Consider the following 20,271-nt stretch of genomic DNA (forward strand, 5'->3'; position numbering starts at 1 on the left):
CTGTGGAGTACGGTACGGTTGGCTATTCTGTTACCCTTTTGTCTCCATGGAGAAAATGAAGATGGAATGAGAAGAATCATATCTTGAGTTAACAGAATTGTACCTTTCTTGCATTCACATAACCAAAAGTAGGATCAACTGGTTCAGTAGGAACGGCGAGTCTTTTGGATGAATGAACGCCTCATCTACCGTGACTAACACATTACAATACAAGATCCATCCTCTCCAGCCATCAATTCCCATCTCCCATGCCCATTGTATTTTTCGTCTACTCAAGCATGGAGGCCTGGTTTGTGTACAGCACATCCACAACGTTGCTCAGCTTCTCAATCGTCGCTAGAGCAGAGTCATACGACTCGTCCCGCTGCGTCTCATCGTAAATAATAAGGCAGCCCGCACCCTGGTCCAAGACGCCAATAATGACCTTGTCGAGAATCATCTGCGACAGCTTCCTCTCCACCTGCTGGGTATCGAGACCCACCATCTTGGCGATGTGGTCAATCTCGACTCGTGAGAAAGGCTCAATGACCTTGATGAGGTTCTGCTCCAGCAGGGCGTCGTACAGGCGGCGAAGGTGGTTGCGGATGAAGGTGTCGCTGCCAAGCTCGTATCGGTAAGCGGACAGTGCTCGCTCGTACTCTTCCAAAGATCGGTTTGCGTGGGCACGGGCAATGGCCTTCATGGCCTCGAGGTTCTTTCCAGCATATTTAACAGCCTGTTTAGACGCCATGAGCTGGTTGACGTCATCAACCAGGTTCAGCATGATCTTGCAGAGGAGCATGTACTGCAGCGCAGCCTGGGCCTTGGGAGCCTCTTCCTGGGTGTGGTATCCGTCCAATGCCTCGATAAAGTACGAGAATGCCGTGTTGAAGTCTTTATCTTCAGCGTGGAGCATTCCGCTCTGCATATCGAGGTTGGCCTGCAACAGCGGAGGGGTGTAAACGCTGGCAGCACTTGTCCTCGCGCTCGTCAAAGCAGCACGAGCCTTGGGGATGTTGCCCAGGGCATGGTAGACTCGGGATTCGAGGAGCTGGACCTCGACGAGGCGGAGCTTGTCGTCGAGGCGCTTGAGCTCACGGAGAAGGCCGTTGATGAGGGTGAGGGCTTCGTAGTAGGTCTGCTTGGACATGTAGAGGGTGACCAGGCGGACTTGGAGATCCTGGCGCTGGAAGGCACGGCGCTCGGAGGTGGCCCATTCTATGCAGTCTTTTGTAACGGCAACTTCGACGTCGACGCTGTTGGGAATATCTTTGAAGAGGTCCAGAAGCTGGCGGACTATATATTGCCAAAGCACCAATCAGTCAGCGTTCATATATCCCAAAGGTCAAGCTTTGAGTCGAATCATCAAAGGACGAGACATACCGAGCTTCGAGGACTTGGCCTTGGCAAAAGATGAGAATACCGTCCGGCTTTCCTGCACCAAAGTGACGAGTTCCTGAGTCTTCCTGTTGGGGAAATTAGCTCAGCAAACACAATCCACGGCCATCACAACTGACTTCTCATCCCGGTAGAGTTCTCCCAAGCTTATCAAAGCAGCTTCATATTCGCGCGTGGCGGCGTCTGAGGTTGCCGCAGGGGCCTTGGATATGATGTCTTTGAAAGCAGCCTCTGCCTTTCTCGGGTCCGTCTTGACGAGGTCTTGGGCTTCCTTGACCCGGCTCGAGTCGCCGGCAGCCATGGTGGGAGGGGAGTAGGTTGGGTCGAGGTCGGAGAGCTTTTAAGTGAGGTCTTCGGTAGGCGATGGTGGTGACAGCGGCAGAATCGTGAATCCGATGTGTTTTCTCGTTTATTGCAAGGCCGAGGATGTCCGTCTTCGGCTTGAATGGTGAAATGCTGGTGTTGAATGAAGCTGAAGTTGATGCTGATGCACAATCTCGATCTGAGCTTCACTTGTCCCTCCAGGTAGCCACAGCGCGACGTAGCCCAGCCTCCAAGGTACAGTCTACTTAGTCAGCGCAACCATTAGCCTGCCCCGCGAGGTAGCGTGTACCTGACAACACCTAACCTCCCACCTTTTGCAATGCTGCTGCCGGCACAAGTACGGAGCACAAACATACCCCGGGCCGTCAATGATCCGCCCGGCTGGTGGGCTGAACCGGCGCAGGCCGGAGGCGGGCCAAGTCATTGGAATTTTTATGGCCTCCCCTCATACAAGTCCAGTCTAATAGCAGACATAACCGAGCTTCTTCACCACCAGAGCCGCCCAATTGCCTGTTTTCACAAATCTTCATCAGCCTCACTTTTCCTCATAAATCACTCATCATGCTTCGACAAGCTCTCGCCTCTTCTTCCAGAGCTCTGCGCTCAACACCCATCGCTGCCAGCCGTGCAATTCTTCGGCCTCAAATTCAGACTGCCGCCCCCGCCATCTCAATAAGATCTTTCCAGCCTATCGCTAGCCGATGGTACAGCGAGACCAAGGAGTCCTCAGAGACCAAGGAGGCTCCGGCCGCTGAGGAAAAGGCCGACGCCAAGGAGGGAGAAAAGAAGAATGGCGAGACTGACGAAGTTGCTCAGCTGAAGAAGGACCTTGAGGCCAAGGACAAGGAGGCCCGCGATTGGAAGGTTTGTATTCTCTCTCTCTACTCTTTTTGACCAACGAAGGTCCAAAAAATCATCTAGTTCAGTGTTGCTAACTCTCCTCGCAGGATAAATGCCTCCGCACCGTCGCCGACTTCCGCAACCTCCAAGACCGCACCGCACGTGAGGTCAAGTCCGCCCGCGACTTTGCCATCCAAAAGTTCGCCAAGGACCTCGTCGACAGCGTCGACAACCTTGACCGCGCCCTCTCCACCGTCCCCGCGGACAAGCTCAAGGCTGAAGAGAAGAGCGAGGACCTCCAGGAGCTCACTAACCTCTACGAGGGCCTCAAGATGACCGAGGGCATCCTCATTCAGACGCTTGCCAAGCACGGCCTGGAACGCCTGGAGCCGGATGGCGACAAGTTCAACCCCAACGAACACGAGGCTACTTTCATGGCCCCTCAGCCTGGCAAGGAGGACAACACCGTCTTCTTCGTCCAGCAGAAGGGCTTTAAGCTCAACGGCCGTGTTCTGCGTGCTGCCAAGGTCGGCGTCGTCAAGAACGCTTAAAGGAAGAAAGAAAACCCTCAACTACTTCTCCTTCCTTTCTCTTCTTACCTATTTGAACACTTCGAAGAAACAAAGAAGACATGAACTAAAAGATGAAGAAGAAAAAACTATACCTCAAGATGTGTGGATGTCATGATTCGAAACAGTCATACAACAAACACCTCTTACTTGTACTACTACCGGATTTTGCGTTGGCTTGGCGTTAGGTCAAAAGTGTATAATGCTCCTCTCACGATGACGGCTTTGAAAAGAAAAACATCATTTATAATATCTGCATAGTGGTTCGGGAAACCTGAGCAAGGGCGATGAAAAAGGGAAAACAAGGGTAACGCATTACAGTTGGACACATGAATGTGAAGATGAAAAAAAAGAGAGAGAGAAGAAGAAGAATCTTTTGTATGAGCGGATATCCATACATGTACATACGACTTTGCGTCCTCTGAGCGGCAATCAGATGAGCCGCCCTTTAATCAACCGCTTCAAGCGAAACGATACACACTTGAACAACCTGATGCTCATATAACGAGTCTTGATGATATGACTTGCGATGATTTTATCTAGAGCTACAACTCCGTCATGAAGAAATCCACCAGCCACCCATCTCTAACATTAATAGTCGTAAAATTCGATGCTGTAGTGACATAAAAAGCAATTGTACCACGCCAATTCCTGTTTTTCTCTCTTTTTACATTTGACAACAACCAGTCAACATTATACAGCAGCCTGCAAGATGGCTCCAGCCATGTTCGTCATAATAAGTTATACATTGAAAGGTGACATGCGGTCGTTCATCCCAAGCAAGCATATTATTTCTTTGCTTTTTCCTTTGCTCCGGATGCCTTGGCCTTGGCGCGGCCCTTTGGCTTTGAGTCTGTAGTGTCGTCATCTCCAGTGTCGACCTTTGCCGCCTTCTTCGCTGGCTTCTTAACCTTGGGCTGTTTAATATATTTGTCTTTCTTGAGATCAACTTCGTCATCCTCGTCAGCATCTGGTGCCTCCAGCAGCTCGGCGTCATCTTCCTCCTCGATGGCTTCTTCCAAATCCGGTGCATCTTTAGTCTGCTTCTTGGGCGCAAAAACATTGGTTGCTTTGATGAATGGCAATGGATGAGTCATGGCATTGTATCTATATCGAATTAGCATTGTAAAAATGAAAACCATTATAGGGAAAGGGGAAAGTCGGCGCAATGCAAATGACTTACGTTCGAGTGAAAGCAGCCTTTGTCTTAGACTCGATTGTGACATTCTCCTCATTCATGGGACCAACTGCGAGCTCTTGGATGGCGTCAAAGTCTTCCCGAGTGAGGTAATAGCTGTCCATCAGCTCAATAACTTCTCCCACTGCTTCATTCCCCTCCTTCTGCAGTCGATCCACCGTTTGAGACCACAGTAGCGGCAAATATTCTTGTCGAACTTCGTTGTGGTCTCCTGATGACTTGAGTCGCATGTGAGAGTGAATTTCCCGAATATACCGGCCCAATTTTCCAGTTTTGCTGTGGTTTCCAAGCCAGGAAGTAAAGTTGGATCCCATCAGCTGGCCGGCAATGAAGCTGGCAGGTCGCACAGTACTGAAAACAGCATGCGTAGGCATCAGACTCCAGTGCTGTTGCGGTCCGTGAATCATGCGGTCCACCAAGTCGCCGTCGCTAATGCTTTCCGCTGCTTGATCAAAGAGCTCAAGTGCTTTCAAAGTAGCTTCTCTGCCACTATATCCCGAACCGCTCAGGGCCATGGGCTTGGTGCGGAGGTAGTTCTCCTGGATCATGAGGAAACTGAACTCGTGGTCATTGAAGTAAAGTTCAATCTTGTCATTGAGCGTCGCTTTGCTAGAGGGTGCAAATAGGCCACCAGCAAGCATCTTCTGGCAGATATCCCATGGTTTCAAGACAACATGCTTTTCCCATGCCTTTGACATGGCCTTGGTTTGGTCAAAGCTCATGGACGATTGGTCGAGCTTTGCTGTGGAAATCATGTTGATGATTTGGCGAATATCTTTGTTACTACCCTCAATGAGCGCATCAACAACTGGAGGAGGCAGTTTCAGACCTTCTCGATGGCAAATCGTCATGATTCGAGAGCGGACCTGGTCGACCGTCGGGCGGTTGAATCTTATATCAAACGCAGCGTGGTCGAAAGGCTTCATCTTTGGCAGTCTTCGCTCGTTGCAGATGAGGATCAATGGCACCTCCGTTTTCCTGCAGAACTTGGCCAGGGCGCCAACTCCGCCGCGATCACCAGCCGACATACCATCAACTTCGTCCATGATGAGCACAATCTTCTTCTTGGTGGAATCCACAGACTTTCCATCTCCTGCGAAAAATCCCAGCAGGGACGTGTTGTTCATAACATCGCTAACGCCGGCCTCGACAAGCTTCTTGCTACGTGTGTCACTAGCATTGCTCTCCAATACATCGTAACCTTCGAGCTTAGCCGCCAGGTGTGCTGCTGTGGTTTTTCCAATGCCGGGGGGGCCAGAGATTATGATGGCTCGCTCGCCTCCCATGCCATCAGCGCCACGTTTCTGAAAATTGTACTTCTTGGACTTTGGCCAGTTTCGAAGCCAATTCTGGATCTTTTCCACCTGTGCCTTATTGCCGCATATGTGATTCAACTGTGTCGGAGCGTATTTAGTAGTAAGAAGCATATCGGGTGCCTTTGCAGGCTCAACGGGTGCACTGCTGGTTGGACCTCGGGATGCAGCCAATTTCTTCGCTGCTTTCTCCGCTTCTAGCCTCTTTGCTTTTTCTTCTGCCTCCATTTCAGCAACCTGCTGCTTCACCTTTTCTTCTTCCGCCTTCTTCTTTTCTTGCGCCTTCTGGGCACCCTTGCCGGTGCCGCCAAACGCTGGAAGCTTGCGAATCAGGTCAAAGAGGCCATTCTCATCGATTGTCTTGATGCCGTTTGCCTTGATTTTGGCTAGTTTGGAAGGCCCAGCATCTCCTCCGAGCACGACAAAGCTTGTTTTGCTACTGGGTTGGCCAGTAACTTTGCCACCATATCGCTTCACTAGTGCTTGAGCCTCATCGCGACCAATGGTCTGCAACACACCAGTAAAGACAAAAGTCAATCCGCTAAGACACTCCTCTTCGCCTTCTGGAAGCTCGCCGGCTGGAAGGGCAGGCGCCGCAGCGGCATTACCTCCCCCTGTGGCAGCTTTTCTCCAGTCGAACTTCGCATTGGGATCTTTTGGCGGTGGTGTTGGCGCTCTCACAGTGGCTACGCTGTTGAGAATGTTCTGAATATCCTCGTCCTCGGGTTCGTCTGCCTTCTTTGCCCTTGGTGCTCGAGGCTTGCTTGCAGCTGTAGGTTTCTTTCTCGGTAGCTCTTCTTCTTCGTCATCTGATTCCTCCTCTGGTGACTTTCGCTTCTTACTGGCCGATGCAGTCTTGGTAGTTGGCTTCTCTTCAGTCTTCTTGGCAGAAGCAGGTCGTCCTCGTGTGGCAAGTCGTTTTGATTTTGGTAGAGCTTCGTCTTCTGATTCTTCCTCCTCATAATCATCGTTTTTGCGCTTATTACGACCCTTAGCGTCAGCAGCAAAGATGTCATCTCCATCCTCATCGCCATCATCCATATACACATCGTCATCATCGTCAACAGGAGGGGCTTTATACGAGGTCCTGGCTTTTTTCGATCGAGGAGCTACGTCCTCATCCTCATCCTCTGGAGTAGCCGGTTTTGCTGTGCTTTTCTTGGTCCGGGGGCTAGATCTAACGGGAACTTCGGCCTCGATCACGATTTTGCTGCTGCTCTTCTTGGGCGTTTGAGATGCCTTGACTGGTTTAGAATCTTTCGATGAAGCAAAGTAGTCGTCGGCAGATATTGCTACGCCTTTAGGCTCCGTCTCCCTGACTTAGAGTTAGAGGGGGAAATCGCAATGATAAGGCGGAAAACAGGAATGCACCATCGCAGTAAATACCTTTTCTTCGCCGCGGGTTTCGGCGTAGGCTTCTTCTCTCTGTAAGTTCGGTTAGAGACGGAGCGTGAACTATATGATAGTTTGAAACGGGGTGGCAGTACTCTACAACTTCATCATCGCTATCTTCAACAACTTTCCGGCCCTCTATATACTAGTCAGTATCAATTGATGACTTGTGGATGAATAGCACTCACTTCCTCGTTTGCCCTTGGCCGCCGGGGGCTCTGGTTTGGCGGCCGCAGGTTTGGGGGCGGCACCACCCTTTGGCGCGAAGAATGATCGGATATCAGGCATTGTGTCCCGCTATTCAAACGCAGATGAAGTGCCAGGAGACAATAAAATTGACGAAGGCGACAAGACAAGATATAGCCTTGATATAACCTTCACAGGGGCCTCTTCCACTGCAATTTGGTGCTGTTGCCTGACCAATCGCGGGTCCGGCGTGCAGAGGGAAGATGCAGCCTAGAAATTGTTCAGTGACGTGCGCTAGATCCCACTTGCAGCGCAACGCGAAGCTGACGCGAGGTGCGTGACCTGGACTTAATTGCCTGATGCTGCCGGATGAGTAAGCAGCATCGCTGAGAGCCTGAGATCTCAGGCCCCACCACGAGACGGATCCATGCCATGGTGGGATTCTTTTCAAGATATCGGAGCAGTCGTGCGATATCTCGAGACAAGCCGAAACAAGCGGCCAAACCGACGCCATGAGGTCCAATGGCGCTTCCGCATTGCTGAATGCCTTCCAGGGACTGAAGATTTCCGCATGCACCCCGTTGCGACAACTGAGGGCCCCGATTCAGCACCAGTCCAAGGTCCTCGGCGCCGCTCTGCTCCAGAATGGCAGGGCCTTTTCCACAAGCCCGGCCATGATGGGCACATGGCTCGAGCCTAGCTTGAACCGAAAGAAGAAAATGGCAAAGGGACGGCCGCGAGTAGCGACGGGAGGGTCTACGAAGGGCACAACAGTCATCTGGGGCGACTACGGGTTGCGCATGGTTGACCACCACCGAAGAATCAGCGCCAAGTCACTAAAGATGGCTGAGGATACGATCAAAGTGCGACTCCGAGGAGAGAAATACCGACTTTACAAGAGAAAATGCTGCAACGTTGGTGTCTACGTCAGCGGTAACGAGGTGCGGACTTTCTTCAACAAACTGTTTGAGAAGGCAATGGCAAGCTAAATGTTGAATTAGATGCGAATGGGTAAAGGAAAGGGTTCCTTCGACCACTGGGCTACAAGGATGGCAGTCAGCCAAGTCCTGTTTGAGATCAAGGGCCGAATCCACGAGCAGATTGTCCGAGACGCTTTCCGGTTGGCTGGCAATAAGCTCCCAGGTGCGAAACATTGTCATTATGATCTCCCTTTGAAGATCACCACTAACTGAATCACAGGCCAGTGGGAATTTGTGAAGAAGGGTGACGCTCCCGTTGTTGGAATTACCAAGCTGGATGGTGTCACACTGGAGGACCTCAAGAGACCCAGAAAGCAGCTTGCCCCTCAAGAGCTTGTTGAGGTATCAACTTCTACAACAACCGCTGAAGCCGGAAGCACATCTCCGCCGTCTGGGTCCTCATAAGCATCAAGGAGAATGCTCTGTACCATAAGAATACTTGTATATAAAACAAAAGCCGCCTGATGAAAAAATGGAAAAGAAATAACGAACATGTGAGCACGAGTCTCAAGCAAGGATCATCTCCCCCACCATGTCGGCAATTTTGTAATCCTGTATTTTTACCAAGTGAAATTCAATTCCAATATTACCTACAAGAAGGAAATAGCAATGACAAATTCAAAACAGAAGATTATTGGGCTTCGTGGCCTGAAGCAGTACAAGTGCACGTTAAGGGAGTTATCGAACCAACAGTTAGCGGCCTGTGATTTTTTGGCCGTAAAACCAGCTTCGTCCAGTGGCTACAGGGAACTGCAGCAGGCACCTAGACTTCCCCACTCTGAGTTCATCGCACAGCACTTTACGCGACGACGCGTCTGCCAACCTTCAAAATCTTGGAGCTTCCAATTCAATACGCACGCCAATCTCAACAGCCAACGCAATGGCTCTCATCGTCGACAAGCATCGCCCGCGGTCTCTCGAGGCTCTGTCATATCACCATGAGCTCTCCGAACGACTTCAATCTCTCGTATGATGCGATTATTCACATTCGCAGCTGCAATGGCTAACCGTTAACCCCCCATCACAGGCCCAAAGCGGTGACTTCCCCCATCTCCTAGTCTACGGCCCATCAGGAGCTGGAAAGAAGACAAGAATAGTGGCAACGCTGAAGGAGCTGTACGGCCCCGGCGTGGAGAAGATCAAGATCGACGCACGAGTGTTCCAGACGTCTAGCAACCGAAAGCTCGAGTTCAACATTGTCGCCTCAAACTACCACTTGGAAATCACACCATCCGACGTAGGGCAATACGATCGAGTCGTTGTGCAGGATCTTCTGAAAGAAGTAGCGCAGACGCAGCAGGTGGACCAGTCGGCAAAGCAGCGTTTCAAGGTGGTCGTTATCAATGAAGCAGACCACCTAACCAGAGATGCGCAGGCCGCACTTCGTCGGACAATGGAAAAATACTCTCCCAACCTGCGTCTGATCCTACTGGCCAATTCAACAGCGAATATCATTGCGCCAATTCGTTCAAGAACACTGCTCGTCAGAGTTGCCGCCCCGACCCATGCCGAAATCTGTGACGTCCTTGCGCAATCAGCAAAGAAAGAGAACTGGGAAGTTGTCAAAGGACTCCACCAGCGGATAGCTGAGGAGAGTGGAAGGAATCTGCGCCGCGCGCTACTGATGTATGAAGCGGTTCACGCTCAGAAGTAAGTGGAATCCAACGAATCGACTGTTTTGAGTCTCTTTACTAATTATACTTTGCGCCGCAGTGAGAAAGTAACAGACAGCACGCCAATCCCACCTGCAGACTGGGAAGCACTGGTCGGCCAGATCGCCAAAGAGATCATCGAGGAACACACCCCGGCAAGGATCTTGCAGGTGCGCGCTAAGCTGTACGATCTCCTCACACATTGCATCCCACCAACCACGATTCTCAAGACTCTTACGTTCAAGCTGCTGGGTCTCATTGACGACGGGCTCAAAGGAGAGGTCATAAAGTGGTCCGCGTTCTATGAACACCGAATCAAGACGGGTACAAAGGTTATCTTTCACTTGGAAGCGTTTGTCGCAAAATTCATGCGCATCTTGGAAATGTACCTGATGAGCATGGACATGTAATTACGGCGACTGGTCACGATGGCGTCTGGAGTACTAGAAAAATAATTGAAAGGAAGCTTTGTTCTGCGGACCCTTTAATTTTACCACAAGTTGTTCATTGGCCCCGAATATGTCCTACAAAAGAGAAGAAAGGCAATCTAGCGCTTCATGTGATTGTTCAGGCAAACAAAGAGGCTTCCCACTTGACTATATCTATGTCTCCTCTTGTGCCGGAAAGCTTCCCCCGTTGACATGATTCATCACAGAATTCAACAAACACCCTACCAAGTTTGCTCAACCCATAGTAAGGACTCCTTGGACGCGTACGTCTGCCACGCCTTACGTGCGAGACATGCTAACTCTACTGAGCCGAACAGAACTTTCAAAGGCCATCTAATCTCGCGACAGCAACAATGAGCTCTCATATAAAGCATCATCATGCCCGCGCAAGCCAGGAGCTTGCTCAACCCATTGGCAAGGCCTCAAGGGAAGACAGCAGCATTGGCGAGCAAGGTAGCTCTCCCAACCTTGAGAAGATCTGTGACCCGATTGACGAGATTCTCAACCTTGCAGTTGACATTGTGGAGAAGATATGGCCCAAATATGATTCTCAAGCCTTCTCAGAATATCTCAAAGCGCATATTTTTCATTCTGCGGAACACAACGCCAACAAATCCGACGAGAAAGCCAGAGAGAGAAAAATAGAAAGGATTTCTGAGATTATCACCAAAGAAGGTGACAAAATTGCCCACGAACTCGTTACGAAGTTCGAGAAAGTCCGCATACATGTTCATGACGTCCAGGACAATAAAGACCATCTCCGCGAGCTTGGAGTCCAAGCTAAAGCCCGTATTCACGACTATCTTAAAGTCCATCTCCACGAGGCTGTTGACAAGCCTGTCCACGAGACTGTCGACAAGCCTGTCCACGAAATTGTCGACGACAAATTCGATGAGGTTGACGAAATCGCCTGCAAAGATTACGACAAAGTATCTGAAAATCCCTTCGATGAATTTATCACAGACAGTGACGTAGAGACAGACCACACTTACGTGGAGGTGCGTAAATAGGCAGCTGACGAAGACGCCGCCAAATCCTGATGACAAAGTTATTAGTCCTATGAAGGTTGACGATGGTGCCACTCAGGCCCTTAGGAAACTGGTTGAGCAAGTCGCCTGCAAGTTCATAATCGAGGTGGTTAACAAATGGAAAGAAAGAAGAGAAAGGAAAGAAGAAAATGAAAAATACCAATTTAACTTCAAGGGCTTTATCAAGCTATTTAAAGATGCCGCCAACTTTAAGGCCAACTTCGATCCCAAGTCTGTCGAGCCCACCAACTTTTACACTGACTTCGACTTCTACGGCTTTGTCGAGCTCTTTAAGGATGCCACCAAACCCCACACCAAACACGATCCCGAGGGCTCTGTCGAGCTCCTTAAGGATGCCAACAACTTTTCCACTGAGTCCGATTCCGAGGCCGTTGTCAAGGTCCCTGAGGATGCCGTCAAATCTTACACTGAGTTCGACCTCTGGGGCCTCGTCAAGCTATTTGAAGATGCCGCCAACTTTTACGCTACCGTCAACGGTTACGCTGATGTCGACTTTTACGCTGACTTCGACTTCGACGGCTTTGTCGAGCTATTTGAGGATGAGGAGGACTATGTCATGGTCGATCGCAACACAATGATGCCGTCTGCCACGGATGATGAGGTGCTGGCAACCGAGGTCACTGAAAAGGCAGCTGCAAGGACTAGAACATGGTGGTTCTTTTGGTGAGGCTGAATTGCTTTGAGTTGATGCGATGTGTTAAACGAGGGTGATGTGTTGGGTTTTTCATGACTTCATGAGCTAGGTTGAAAAAACGATGAGTGAAGTTGTACGATAGGCACGCAGAATAAAAGACAAAAAAAAAATTCAATAGCACCAGTTCTTGACTGTTTTATGATCCATGCTTGTCCATCGACTGCCTATTCACGCGATGTACCTACTTTGAAATAGCTCGATGAATGTCCCATTCTATTAGAGGCGAGAAAATACCGCTGCCACGAGCGCAGTGCAACTATCAATGATTTCTGCAAAGGGCTGTTGGATGTGATAGAAACGAGTAGAAGGAGTGAGCCTTTGTTGCAATTCTTCTGCCTTTAAGCCTTTATTATGTGATTTAGAACCCTTTGTTTCAGTCATTCAAGGCTAGTAATCAATGGAGGGAATCTGAGAAAACTGGCTCAAGCCAACACAAAGACATTGTCACGCCTTTGCAACGAAAATGGCTACCAACCGATGTGGTTTCGACACAAGTGAGACAGACCAACGCTAGGTCGCAACGAGCGATTTTTCACGAAAAGCTGCCCTGGCATGGGCTTTAATACCTGCTGCGAGGAGACGCATGCCGTGTTGTTCGAATTTTGACGCAGTGCTAAGGTGGTAGTGTGCCTGCGTTCTCCATTCGGGCCGCTACGGAGGTGCTAACTGGACCAGAGTTTCCCCGTGAAGCCGTTACCGTTCGTCGAGGTGGTTGTGAGATGCATCCGATCCATGCAGTCATCTGTTGGTGCCTCGGACAGGGCTGCAGAGGCTTGATGCAGAACCTGTCAACATGAGACGAGCGAATACATACCTACCTTATCTTTCTTCTCCGATCATATCCGTCACAAAACCCTTTTAGTATTTAACCGGCAATCTTGGCCAAGATTCGTATAATGTTTAACCTTGACAATCCTGTCTTATCAGCGAAGAGTGAGTAAGCAGAGATTTGCAGTTTCTGGTTTCAAGCCTCGTAACCAAGTAGTAGTACTACTCCGTAGGTTCATCTCAAATTAATCACGCATAATCCGTACCGGTTGGTTGGGTGCGTTGGGGGACCTTTTTAACGTCGCTTTTATTTCTGTAGGGTAACCGTTCGCTGCAACATTAGAGTGGACTGAAGAAAATGGATGGATGGATGGAACTTGGAAGGGAGGGTAAAAGAGGGGCAGCGCATGGACACGGCAAAGTTCCTGGAGCAGAGTAGCATCGAAGGATCTAAGGCCAACCAACCACCAACAACGGCCAGTCCCCCTTTTTGCCTATTTTACTCTGTACCATTGGCGATTCGCAACATTCTTTCTTAGTCAGGATCTGTCTCCTTTTCCCGTGCTTTGGCTACTCGTACAAGATGGCAACGGGCGGATATCTCGGGAACAAGCAGGAGAAAAAAGACGTCCAAGCACCTATCTAGTGCACGCAAGTAGTGGATCTGATATGGCAAAAGCCGGGATGCGGGCCACAATTTCCCATCCGTGATAATTGATGGGAAAAGGAACCCCTCGGTGATCCAAGGCAACCCATGGTAGTAGCACGGAATGGAACTCCATACTGTAGCTCTGGTGTTAGATGGGGGCATCGCTTATTCACCTTGTCCGGGATGCATGCAGCTAGCATGTGCGCATCGTGGGTAGGCAATTTCAGCGCCCACGACCATTGGCGGCCGCTGCCTGATAGACGACATGCGTCTGCAAGGAGCTGCAAACTCTTTTGCTAGCACTTTTACATACAGGCGGAGACGGCGGCATCAGCAGCCAGAATGACAATTACGTATTGACATGTACGATTACTGGGTGAGCGTGATTATATGAGACATCAGCTTAAGCACGAGAATGCCCGGGAAATCCAGGACTCTCAATGGCAAGAGACCCGAGGATAAGGTCGAATATGTCTCGTGGCCCCTCGGACGACAGGCGCCGGCAACATGGCAAATGACGAGAGACGAGAGACGCAACTCACCAGGACGAGCAGCTAACCCGAGCCCTTCCAGGCCGGTTTCATATGACTCGTGGGTCTTGTCTCTGAAGACGGAAATGCTGCTTCTGGCTCTTCGGGGCAACGGAGCTGTTGATACCCCACCCGGCCCATCGGGACATGCGCCGCTTGTAGGGCAAAGGCTTCACCAGCAGAAGCGGTGCTTGACCCGTTGCAGATACGCAGTGCGTGGCGATGGTTTCCCAAAAGCGCATAGAGGTGGCAGGACAAGCCGCTAGGGATTCTGGGGGAGTTTGGGGGAGTGAGGAGTGAGCCTGGGGAAAAGTACGGGGGAAGAAACGGCCGGCGTCGTGGCGAGTAGATACGGTACCGTGGTGTACCGAGTACTTGGAGAGAGGTTGCTGTAAGCCCTCGCTCGTCTCCCTCATCACCAGCCTCGCCTCGAGATGGACAGCTCTCCGGACCAAGCACGAAGACTACATGCTAACTAGACATGGTACCTGGACACGAAACCCAGCTACAGACAGCATTGCCGTTGTCGCGATCCACTATTAATGGCAGGTTCCTAGGTGCAACGCCGTGTCGAGATGGAGAATGGTGGTGGTATTAGTATGGGCGGCTCCATACCAGACAGGTAAGGGTCAAGTAGGTTGACAAGACTAAAGTAGTGAGCGACAATGGAGTACGAGTCTGGTATTACCACACACCAGACAGCATCCTCAAAGCTATCCCCAGAATGCCATCTCCCTGGACGGCACTGGAGAATCGCCTCCACCATCTTATAAAGTCATCCAAACCCCCTCCGCTCCGCCGCCTCCTGTCCTCTCTCTCCTCTCTTTGTTGCTCTTGCTCTTGACCATCTCACCCTACGTCACGAAGAGGCAAACACCAAAGACTTCAAAGAGCGTCCAGCTTCTCTCTGCCTTTGTCCGGCATCTGCTCTAGTTGCTCCCCATCCTCGAGCCCTTTGCGACTCGAACAGGGACAACGACTCCATTGACCGACTGTTGCTATTTGCATCGCAACGCATCGCAACATCTTCGCCTTTGTTGGGGGGAAAATATCCATCCACCGCAACGTAGCACCAAAGTACTCTGGACTTGAAAAGCTACCCCGCACCCGGTCGCATTTCTACAGCGCTTCCTTCTGCTCTACCCCTCCAAACCTCTTTTCTACCTCTTTTTCCGCTTCGGCACACACAAACCACACAAACTCTTCAACAACCGCAGCCATGGCCGACAACCAGGGAGTTGTCGTGGAAGCCCACGAGATTGAGACTTTCCGTAAGGACTTCTTTGCGCCCTGTGCTTTTGCTTTTTTCTTCTTTTTCTTCTAGCCATTCCAAGCCGATGCTAACCTGTGCGCCCAACAGAGCCTCCTCAGAAGATGTTCGCAAGTATGTTGCCCGCTAGCCGCTCCTCGAAATCTCCGATAGACAGCCACCCCTACCCTTTTTAGTCGCCTTTGGCACCAGATCCAGCTGACATCTTTTTCTCTCTCACCCATTTGACAGAGCACCCCGGCAAACCCCACATTGCAAGTGAGTAAACCGTTTTCCTAAACACCTCAAAGAAGCTGCCCCGTATCTGCACCGGTCTCGGCGCAGTCCGCGGGGGGTAACCCGGACGGCCGGAATTGCGTCAAATCAACGGCGCATTTTTTCCGCCTGTCCGGTCGGCCGGTGCAGCTTACTACTACGGTCACGCAATCGAGACTATCGAGACAATGATTGCTGACAATGCTTGAAAAACGATAGGCCTTGAGGAGTACCAGAAGCTCTACAAGGAGTCCATCACCGAGCCCAACAAGTTCTGGGGCCGAACAGCTCGCGAGCTGCTTTCCTGGACCCGCGACTTTGAGACCGTCTCTGCCGGCAGCCTCGCTGAAGGTGATATCAAGTGGTTCGTAGAGGGCCAGCTCAACGCCTGCTACAACGCCGTCGACCGCCATGCTTACAAGGACCCTAACCGTGTTGCCATCATCTACGAGGCCGACGAGGTCGACGATGGCCGTAACGTCACTTACAGCGAGCTTCTTCGCGATGTCTCCAAGGTTGCCTGGGTCCTCAAGCAGGCTGGCATCAAGAAGGGTGACACTGTCGCCATCTACATGCCCATGATTCCCGAGGCCGTTGTCGCCATCCTGGCCTGTGTCCGTATCGGTGCCGTCCACTCCGTTGTTTTCGCCGGTTTCTCCGCCGACGCTCTCCGGGACCGTGTCATTGATGCCAAGTCCAGATTCGTCATTACCTCCGATGAGGGCAAGCGAGGTGGCAAGTTCATTGGCACCAAGAAGATTGTCGACGATGCTCTGAAGCAGTGCCCCGACGTCAGCAACGTTCTTGTCTACCGCCGCACCGGCGCCGATATCAACATGGTCCCCGGCCGTGATCTGTGGTGGCACGAGGAGGTCGAGAAGTGGCCCAGCTACATCGCCCCCGAGCCCATGAACTCTGAGGATCCCCTCTTCCTTCTCTACACCTCTGGCTCTACCGGAAAGCCAAAGGGTGTCATGCACACCACCGCCGGCTACTTGCTTGGCGCCGCCCTGACCGGCAAGTACGTCTTCGATATCCACGACGGCGACCGCTACTTCTGCGGTGGTGACGTGGGTTGGATTACTGGCCACACTTATGTCGTCTACTCTCCCCTGCTCTTGGGTGTTTCCACAGTCGTCTTCGAGGGCACACCTGCCTACCCCAACTTCTCAAGATACTGGGATATTATTGAGAAGCACAACATCACTCAGTTCTACGTTGCCCCCACCGCCCTGAGACTGCTCAAGCGAGCTGGTGATGAGCACGTCCGCGGCAACTTCAAGTATCTGCGAACTCTCGGTTCCGTCGGTGAGCCCATCGCTGCCGAGGTCTGGAAGTGGTACTATGAAATTGTTGGCAAGGAGAGCGCCCACATTGTTGATGTAGGTTCAAACAAGCCCAATCATCCTGCTTCTCGCCAGCCTGGAAGGAGAAAGAATGAAAAACTACAAAAAAAGGGTAAAACTAACAGACAACTTATAGACCTACTGGCAAACCGAGACCGGTTCCAACGTCATCACACCTTTGTCCGGCATTACCCCCATGAAGCCCGGCAGTGCTTCACTACCATTTTTCGGCATTGAGCCCGCCATCATTGACCCTGTCTCTGGTGAGGAGCTCCACGGCAACAACGTTGAGGGTGTCCTTGCCTTCAAGCAGTCATGGCCCAGCATTGCTCGTACCGTCTACGGTAGCCACAAGCGATACCTGGACACCTACCTGCATGTCTACAAGGGATACTACGTAAGAACCCCCCGTCTTTGCAGACGTTCTAAGAGTAAACATATATCTAATACGGAGACATAATAGTTCACTGGTGACGGTGCCGCTCGTGACCACGAGGGATTCTACTGGATCCGAGGACGTGTCGATGACGTCGTCAACGTCAGTGGTCACCGTCTCTCCACTGCCGAAATCGAGGCTGCCCTGATTGAGCACCACTCTGTCGCCGAGGCCGCCGTCGTTGGTGTCTCCGACGAGTTGACTGGCCAGGCTGTCAACGCCTTTGTCGCCCTCAAGGATGGCAACGAGAGCACAGATGCGCTCCGCAAGGAGCTCGTCCTGCAAGTCCGCAAGAGCATTGGCCCCTTTGCCGCCCCCAAGGCTGTCTTCATCATTGGAGATCTCCCCAAGACTCGAAGTGGCAAGATTATGCGCCGTATTCTGAGAAAGGTGCTGGCCGGTGAGGAGGATCAGCTTGGTGATGTTTCAACGGTAAGCTATTCCCCCTTCCTCTCTTTGAACTAGGGAAAGACTCAGTGTAACTAATCACTTCCTTCTTCAGCTGTCCGATCCTTCAGTCGTGGACAAGATCATCGCCACCGTCCACGAGGCCAGAGGAAAATAAATAAAGTAAATAGCAATTCGGGAGTCAGCAGGATTTGTTTTTCGCATTTAGCTTGTCAGTCGATACAATTCGGATAGGAGACAATGTCCGTCGGAGGTTAAAAACCAGGGTAATATGGGGGGAGAACTCTTTGGGATGAAGATACGACATGGGATAGCATTTTGATATCTAAGACGACGAATCCAATTTTTTACGTTACACTGATGGCGGATTCTCTTGTGATACACATTGGAGGATGCTGATAAGGCGAGAGTTCAAGGCTTGACGAGAGTTCCGCTCGCTGAGGAATCAGCAAAGGACGCGCGTACTCTTCGGCTAGTAAAGACGTTAAAGTACGTGTAGCTTGCAAATAAGGTTCGATGCATGCATGGGAGTTGAGTTGTTCGACGCAGTTTCTGCCAAGGAGATTTGTAAAGGCGAATCAGAAGTACAGCCCTTACGGGGCATGTATGGCCTGGGTACATCTCCGCCTAGGTATACAAGCGAATGTAAGGGATAGTGTTGAGCACACACTATCTGACACTTTTCATCCGATTATCGTTGCTCGATGCGCCTCCGATTCGGGATGGAGTCGAGCCAAGACTGGCAATGCAGCACAGCCTGGAAACAAGACCCACGCCGACGATTCCGGGAGATGCAACACTAAAACATTGGAAGTCGAATCTGCGTTTGTGTAAAGTAGTACATATGAAAGGGGGGCTAGTATCTTGTGCGTTGTGACGAAAGGGGGGGTTGTATCTGTGCGTTGGTGATGGGCCGGGTTTAGTGCAGAACAAGTTTATGAGATATCCGGCGTAAATTCACAGGCGGCCTCACAGAACAGCAACAACAGCCGGGAGAGGGGAGGGGAGTTTGGGCTAAAAGCCGAAAAGATTGGAGAGAAGAAGAAAAAATGTTGGTTCGAAATGGTCAGCGCCAAGACAAAAGGCGTCGTCATGGGACGAGGGCGCTGAGGTTCGGGGATTCTCGTTGGTTGGATCGGGGCTGCAAGTCTCATCGGGGCGAAGCGTGATGAGCATTCTACATACAGGCAGTTGGGCTAGTTTTTCTTCTTCTTCTTGGAGGGATTCCATTTCTGCTTCGCTGTACTACTCGCATCGCGATGATGACGATGATTTTCTTTTTTACTGTGTGTAATTAACATTGATCTCTGGCGGTCAAGGGCCGCACGGGGCGGGGGTTTCCCGGCCAAGAGTGGCTCAGCCCTCGTTATACGAAGTATGAGGGTGAGAAATGGGGTGACGGGATGTGTTTTAAGATGTCGAGACGAGATGAGTTTATTTTAATCCTTATTCTTTTTTTTTTCTCGGTTAACGGAGATGGCCGTTATCGATAGATTAAAGCTGTTTCTTGCAGGGTACAAGATCAGAATAGCACTTGTGTTTCTCTTACACAACATTGATAGTTTTGCACGTTTCCAATGTCTCTCGTATCTGATACGAAACAAGCGCTTCCATTGCCGCAGTGTTTCCGGCTCTTGCAACACGGACTCTATAATTGGGTCAGCAGGGATTCGTGGTCAGAGAAGGCGAGTGACACGAGCGGAGCTGCAGGGATCCCCCAGGGAGTTTCAGGGTATCGCAGTATGCATAACAGCGCCAGTCGATGTTAAAATGTTGGAGGCATGTGGAGGTTTGGTATGGAAACAAAATCACCAACATGCATCACCTGCAGTAACAACCGAGACACGCAATACTAAATGGATGACGTCGGGAAGAGCAGAACAGAACAAAACAGAATAGGCATCAAGTGACAACGCCCGCATCGTAGACCACGGTAGATGGCAGCAACATGGAAGACAAAATAATAACCGGCCTTAGTGTTGCATAGCCACGCTGCGAAACAGACTTGAAATCAAAGCACCCAAACGCCAAGCAGCCCTGCCTGTCATCAACCACTAATTTGCACGAGTCTAGCGCTGCTCAGTGGAGGCTTAGTGGGCCCCCCAGAAGCTGCCAAGCTGCCGCTGCTAGCGACTCTTGTTAGTTCTAGCTGTCTTCTACAGTAAGGTTCAACCGCCATCTGATGATTGGTTTTGAGGCTTTCCTCCATCGTCCCGCCTCAGCTTTCTTCTCTCCGCCTTCACCAACATTCGCCCTCTTTGTTCCTCCATTCATTGTCCCGGCCTCCGTCCGCGGCGCGCGCTTCCCCACCTCCGGGGCTTTTGTTTCCTTTCCTTTGGTCTCGTCGGCTTTTTCTTTTTTTGTTTCCCTTCGCTGCATCTCTAAGTCCGATCGTTGTTCTGCGCCACGCTGACAGACGCAATCGCTTCTTGGCTTTGTCTTTGTTCTCTGCTTTAAGTTAAGAGACAGTCCGGTTCGGTCATCTGGATGGCCTGTTTGCGATAACACAGCTTTCCCTCTTTGCTTCTACTCTATTACGTGCCGCCTATTTCGCTGGGGGGCCGTGTAGATATACCCACCCCGCAG

The 20,271-nt window shown here is 50.9% G+C and overlaps 8 protein-coding genes across 8 annotated transcripts; 6 read left to right on the forward strand and 2 right to left on the reverse strand.

The window, feature by feature from the left end:
* Window positions 1-268: 268 nt before the first annotated feature.
* M431DRAFT_80618 (hypothetical protein) lies at window positions 269-1,678 on the reverse strand (the record flags this gene model as incomplete). The annotated part of the gene is made up of 3 exons (XM_024922963.1): window positions 269-1,275; window positions 1,363-1,445; window positions 1,497-1,678. The coding sequence occupies 3 exons, from the start codon at window positions 1,676-1,678 to the stop codon at window positions 269-271; spliced, it is 1,272 nt and encodes a 423-aa protein (XP_024776548.1).
* Window positions 1,679-2,182: 504 nt separating this feature from the next.
* M431DRAFT_529630 (hypothetical protein) lies at window positions 2,183-3,092 on the forward strand (the record flags this gene model as incomplete). Its single annotated transcript, XM_024920770.1, has 2 exons — window positions 2,183-2,565; window positions 2,649-3,092. The coding sequence occupies exons 1-2, from the start codon at window positions 2,263-2,265 to the stop codon at window positions 3,090-3,092; spliced, it is 747 nt and encodes a 248-aa protein (XP_024776549.1). The 5' UTR covers window positions 2,183-2,262.
* An 806-nt stretch (window positions 3,093-3,898) lies between these two features.
* Window positions 3,899-7,301, reverse strand: M431DRAFT_480504 (hypothetical protein; the record flags this gene model as incomplete). Its single annotated transcript, XM_024915874.1, has 5 exons — window positions 3,899-4,217; window positions 4,294-6,936; window positions 7,008-7,046; window positions 7,109-7,151; window positions 7,202-7,301. The coding sequence occupies 5 exons, from the start codon at window positions 7,299-7,301 to the stop codon at window positions 3,899-3,901; spliced, it is 3,144 nt and encodes a 1,047-aa protein (XP_024776550.1).
* A 333-nt stretch (window positions 7,302-7,634) lies between these two features.
* M431DRAFT_15442 (hypothetical protein) lies at window positions 7,635-8,793 on the forward strand. The gene is made up of 3 exons (XM_024912904.1): window positions 7,635-8,140; window positions 8,201-8,342; window positions 8,400-8,793. The coding sequence occupies exons 1-3, from the start codon at window positions 7,712-7,714 to the stop codon at window positions 8,582-8,584; spliced, it is 756 nt and encodes a 251-aa protein (XP_024776551.1). The 5' UTR covers window positions 7,635-7,711; the 3' UTR covers window positions 8,585-8,793.
* A 172-nt stretch (window positions 8,794-8,965) lies between these two features.
* Window positions 8,966-10,412, forward strand: M431DRAFT_139544 (hypothetical protein). Its single transcript, XM_024912594.1, has 3 exons — window positions 8,966-9,146; window positions 9,207-9,829; window positions 9,893-10,412. The coding sequence occupies exons 1-3, from the start codon at window positions 9,060-9,062 to the stop codon at window positions 10,239-10,241; spliced, it is 1,059 nt and encodes a 352-aa protein (XP_024776552.1). The 5' UTR covers window positions 8,966-9,059; the 3' UTR covers window positions 10,242-10,412.
* Window positions 10,402-11,374, forward strand: M431DRAFT_388155 (hypothetical protein). Its single transcript, XM_024914767.1, has 2 exons — window positions 10,402-10,524; window positions 10,598-11,374. Exon 2 carries the CDS (start codon window positions 10,634-10,636, stop codon window positions 11,288-11,290), a length of 657 nt encoding a protein of 218 aa, XP_024776553.1. The 5' UTR covers window positions 10,402-10,524; window positions 10,598-10,633; the 3' UTR covers window positions 11,291-11,374.
* On the forward strand, window positions 10,908-12,127 carry M431DRAFT_506620 (hypothetical protein). Its single transcript, XM_024918831.1, has one exon. The coding sequence runs from the start codon at window positions 11,340-11,342 to the stop codon at window positions 11,994-11,996; it is 657 nt and encodes a 218-aa protein (XP_024776554.1). The 5' UTR covers window positions 10,908-11,339; the 3' UTR covers window positions 11,997-12,127.
* A 3,062-nt stretch (window positions 12,128-15,189) lies between these two features.
* M431DRAFT_480508 (hypothetical protein) lies at window positions 15,190-17,842 on the forward strand (the record flags this gene model as incomplete). Its single annotated transcript, XM_024915875.1, has 7 exons — window positions 15,190-15,241; window positions 15,331-15,354; window positions 15,472-15,498; window positions 15,715-16,877; window positions 16,978-17,238; window positions 17,305-17,709; window positions 17,780-17,842. The coding sequence occupies 7 exons, from the start codon at window positions 15,190-15,192 to the stop codon at window positions 17,840-17,842; spliced, it is 1,995 nt and encodes a 664-aa protein (XP_024776555.1).
* Between the last annotated feature and the right edge of the window lie 2,429 nt (window positions 17,843-20,271).

This window comes from Trichoderma harzianum, assembly GCF_003025095.1.
Source record: "Trichoderma harzianum CBS 226.95 unplaced genomic scaffold M431scaffold_4, whole genome shotgun sequence".
Classification (NCBI taxonomy): Eukaryota; Fungi; Ascomycota; class Sordariomycetes; order Hypocreales; family Hypocreaceae; genus Trichoderma; species Trichoderma harzianum.

What these genes read in the sequence shown, in the direction of transcription:
- M431DRAFT_506620 (XM_024918831.1), top strand. Translation starts at nt 11,340, where the DNA reads ATGAAGGTTGACGATGGTGCCACTCAGGCCCTTAGGAAACTGGTTGAG.
- M431DRAFT_139544 (XM_024912594.1), top strand. Translation starts at nt 9,060, where the DNA reads ATGGCTCTCATCGTCGACAAGCATCGCCCGCGGTCTCTCGAGGCTCTG. An exon ending in CCGAACGACTTCAATCTCTC is followed by an intron (nt 9,147 to 9,206) that starts GTATGATGCGAT and finishes CCCCCATCACAG; the next exon opens with GCCCAAAGCGGTGACTTCCC. An exon ending in GAAGCGGTTCACGCTCAGAA is followed by an intron (nt 9,830 to 9,892) that starts GTAAGTGGAATC and finishes TTTGCGCCGCAG; the next exon opens with TGAGAAAGTAACAGACAGCA.
- M431DRAFT_388155 (XM_024914767.1), top strand. Translation starts at nt 10,634, where the DNA reads ATGAGCTCTCATATAAAGCATCATCATGCCCGCGCAAGCCAGGAGCTT.
- M431DRAFT_15442 (XM_024912904.1), top strand. Translation starts at nt 7,712, where the DNA reads ATGAGGTCCAATGGCGCTTCCGCATTGCTGAATGCCTTCCAGGGACTG. An exon ending in TCTACGTCAGCGGTAACGAG is followed by an intron (nt 8,141 to 8,200) that starts GTGCGGACTTTC and finishes ATGTTGAATTAG; the next exon opens with ATGCGAATGGGTAAAGGAAA. An exon ending in GGCTGGCAATAAGCTCCCAG is followed by an intron (nt 8,343 to 8,399) that starts GTGCGAAACATT and finishes ACTGAATCACAG; the next exon opens with GCCAGTGGGAATTTGTGAAG.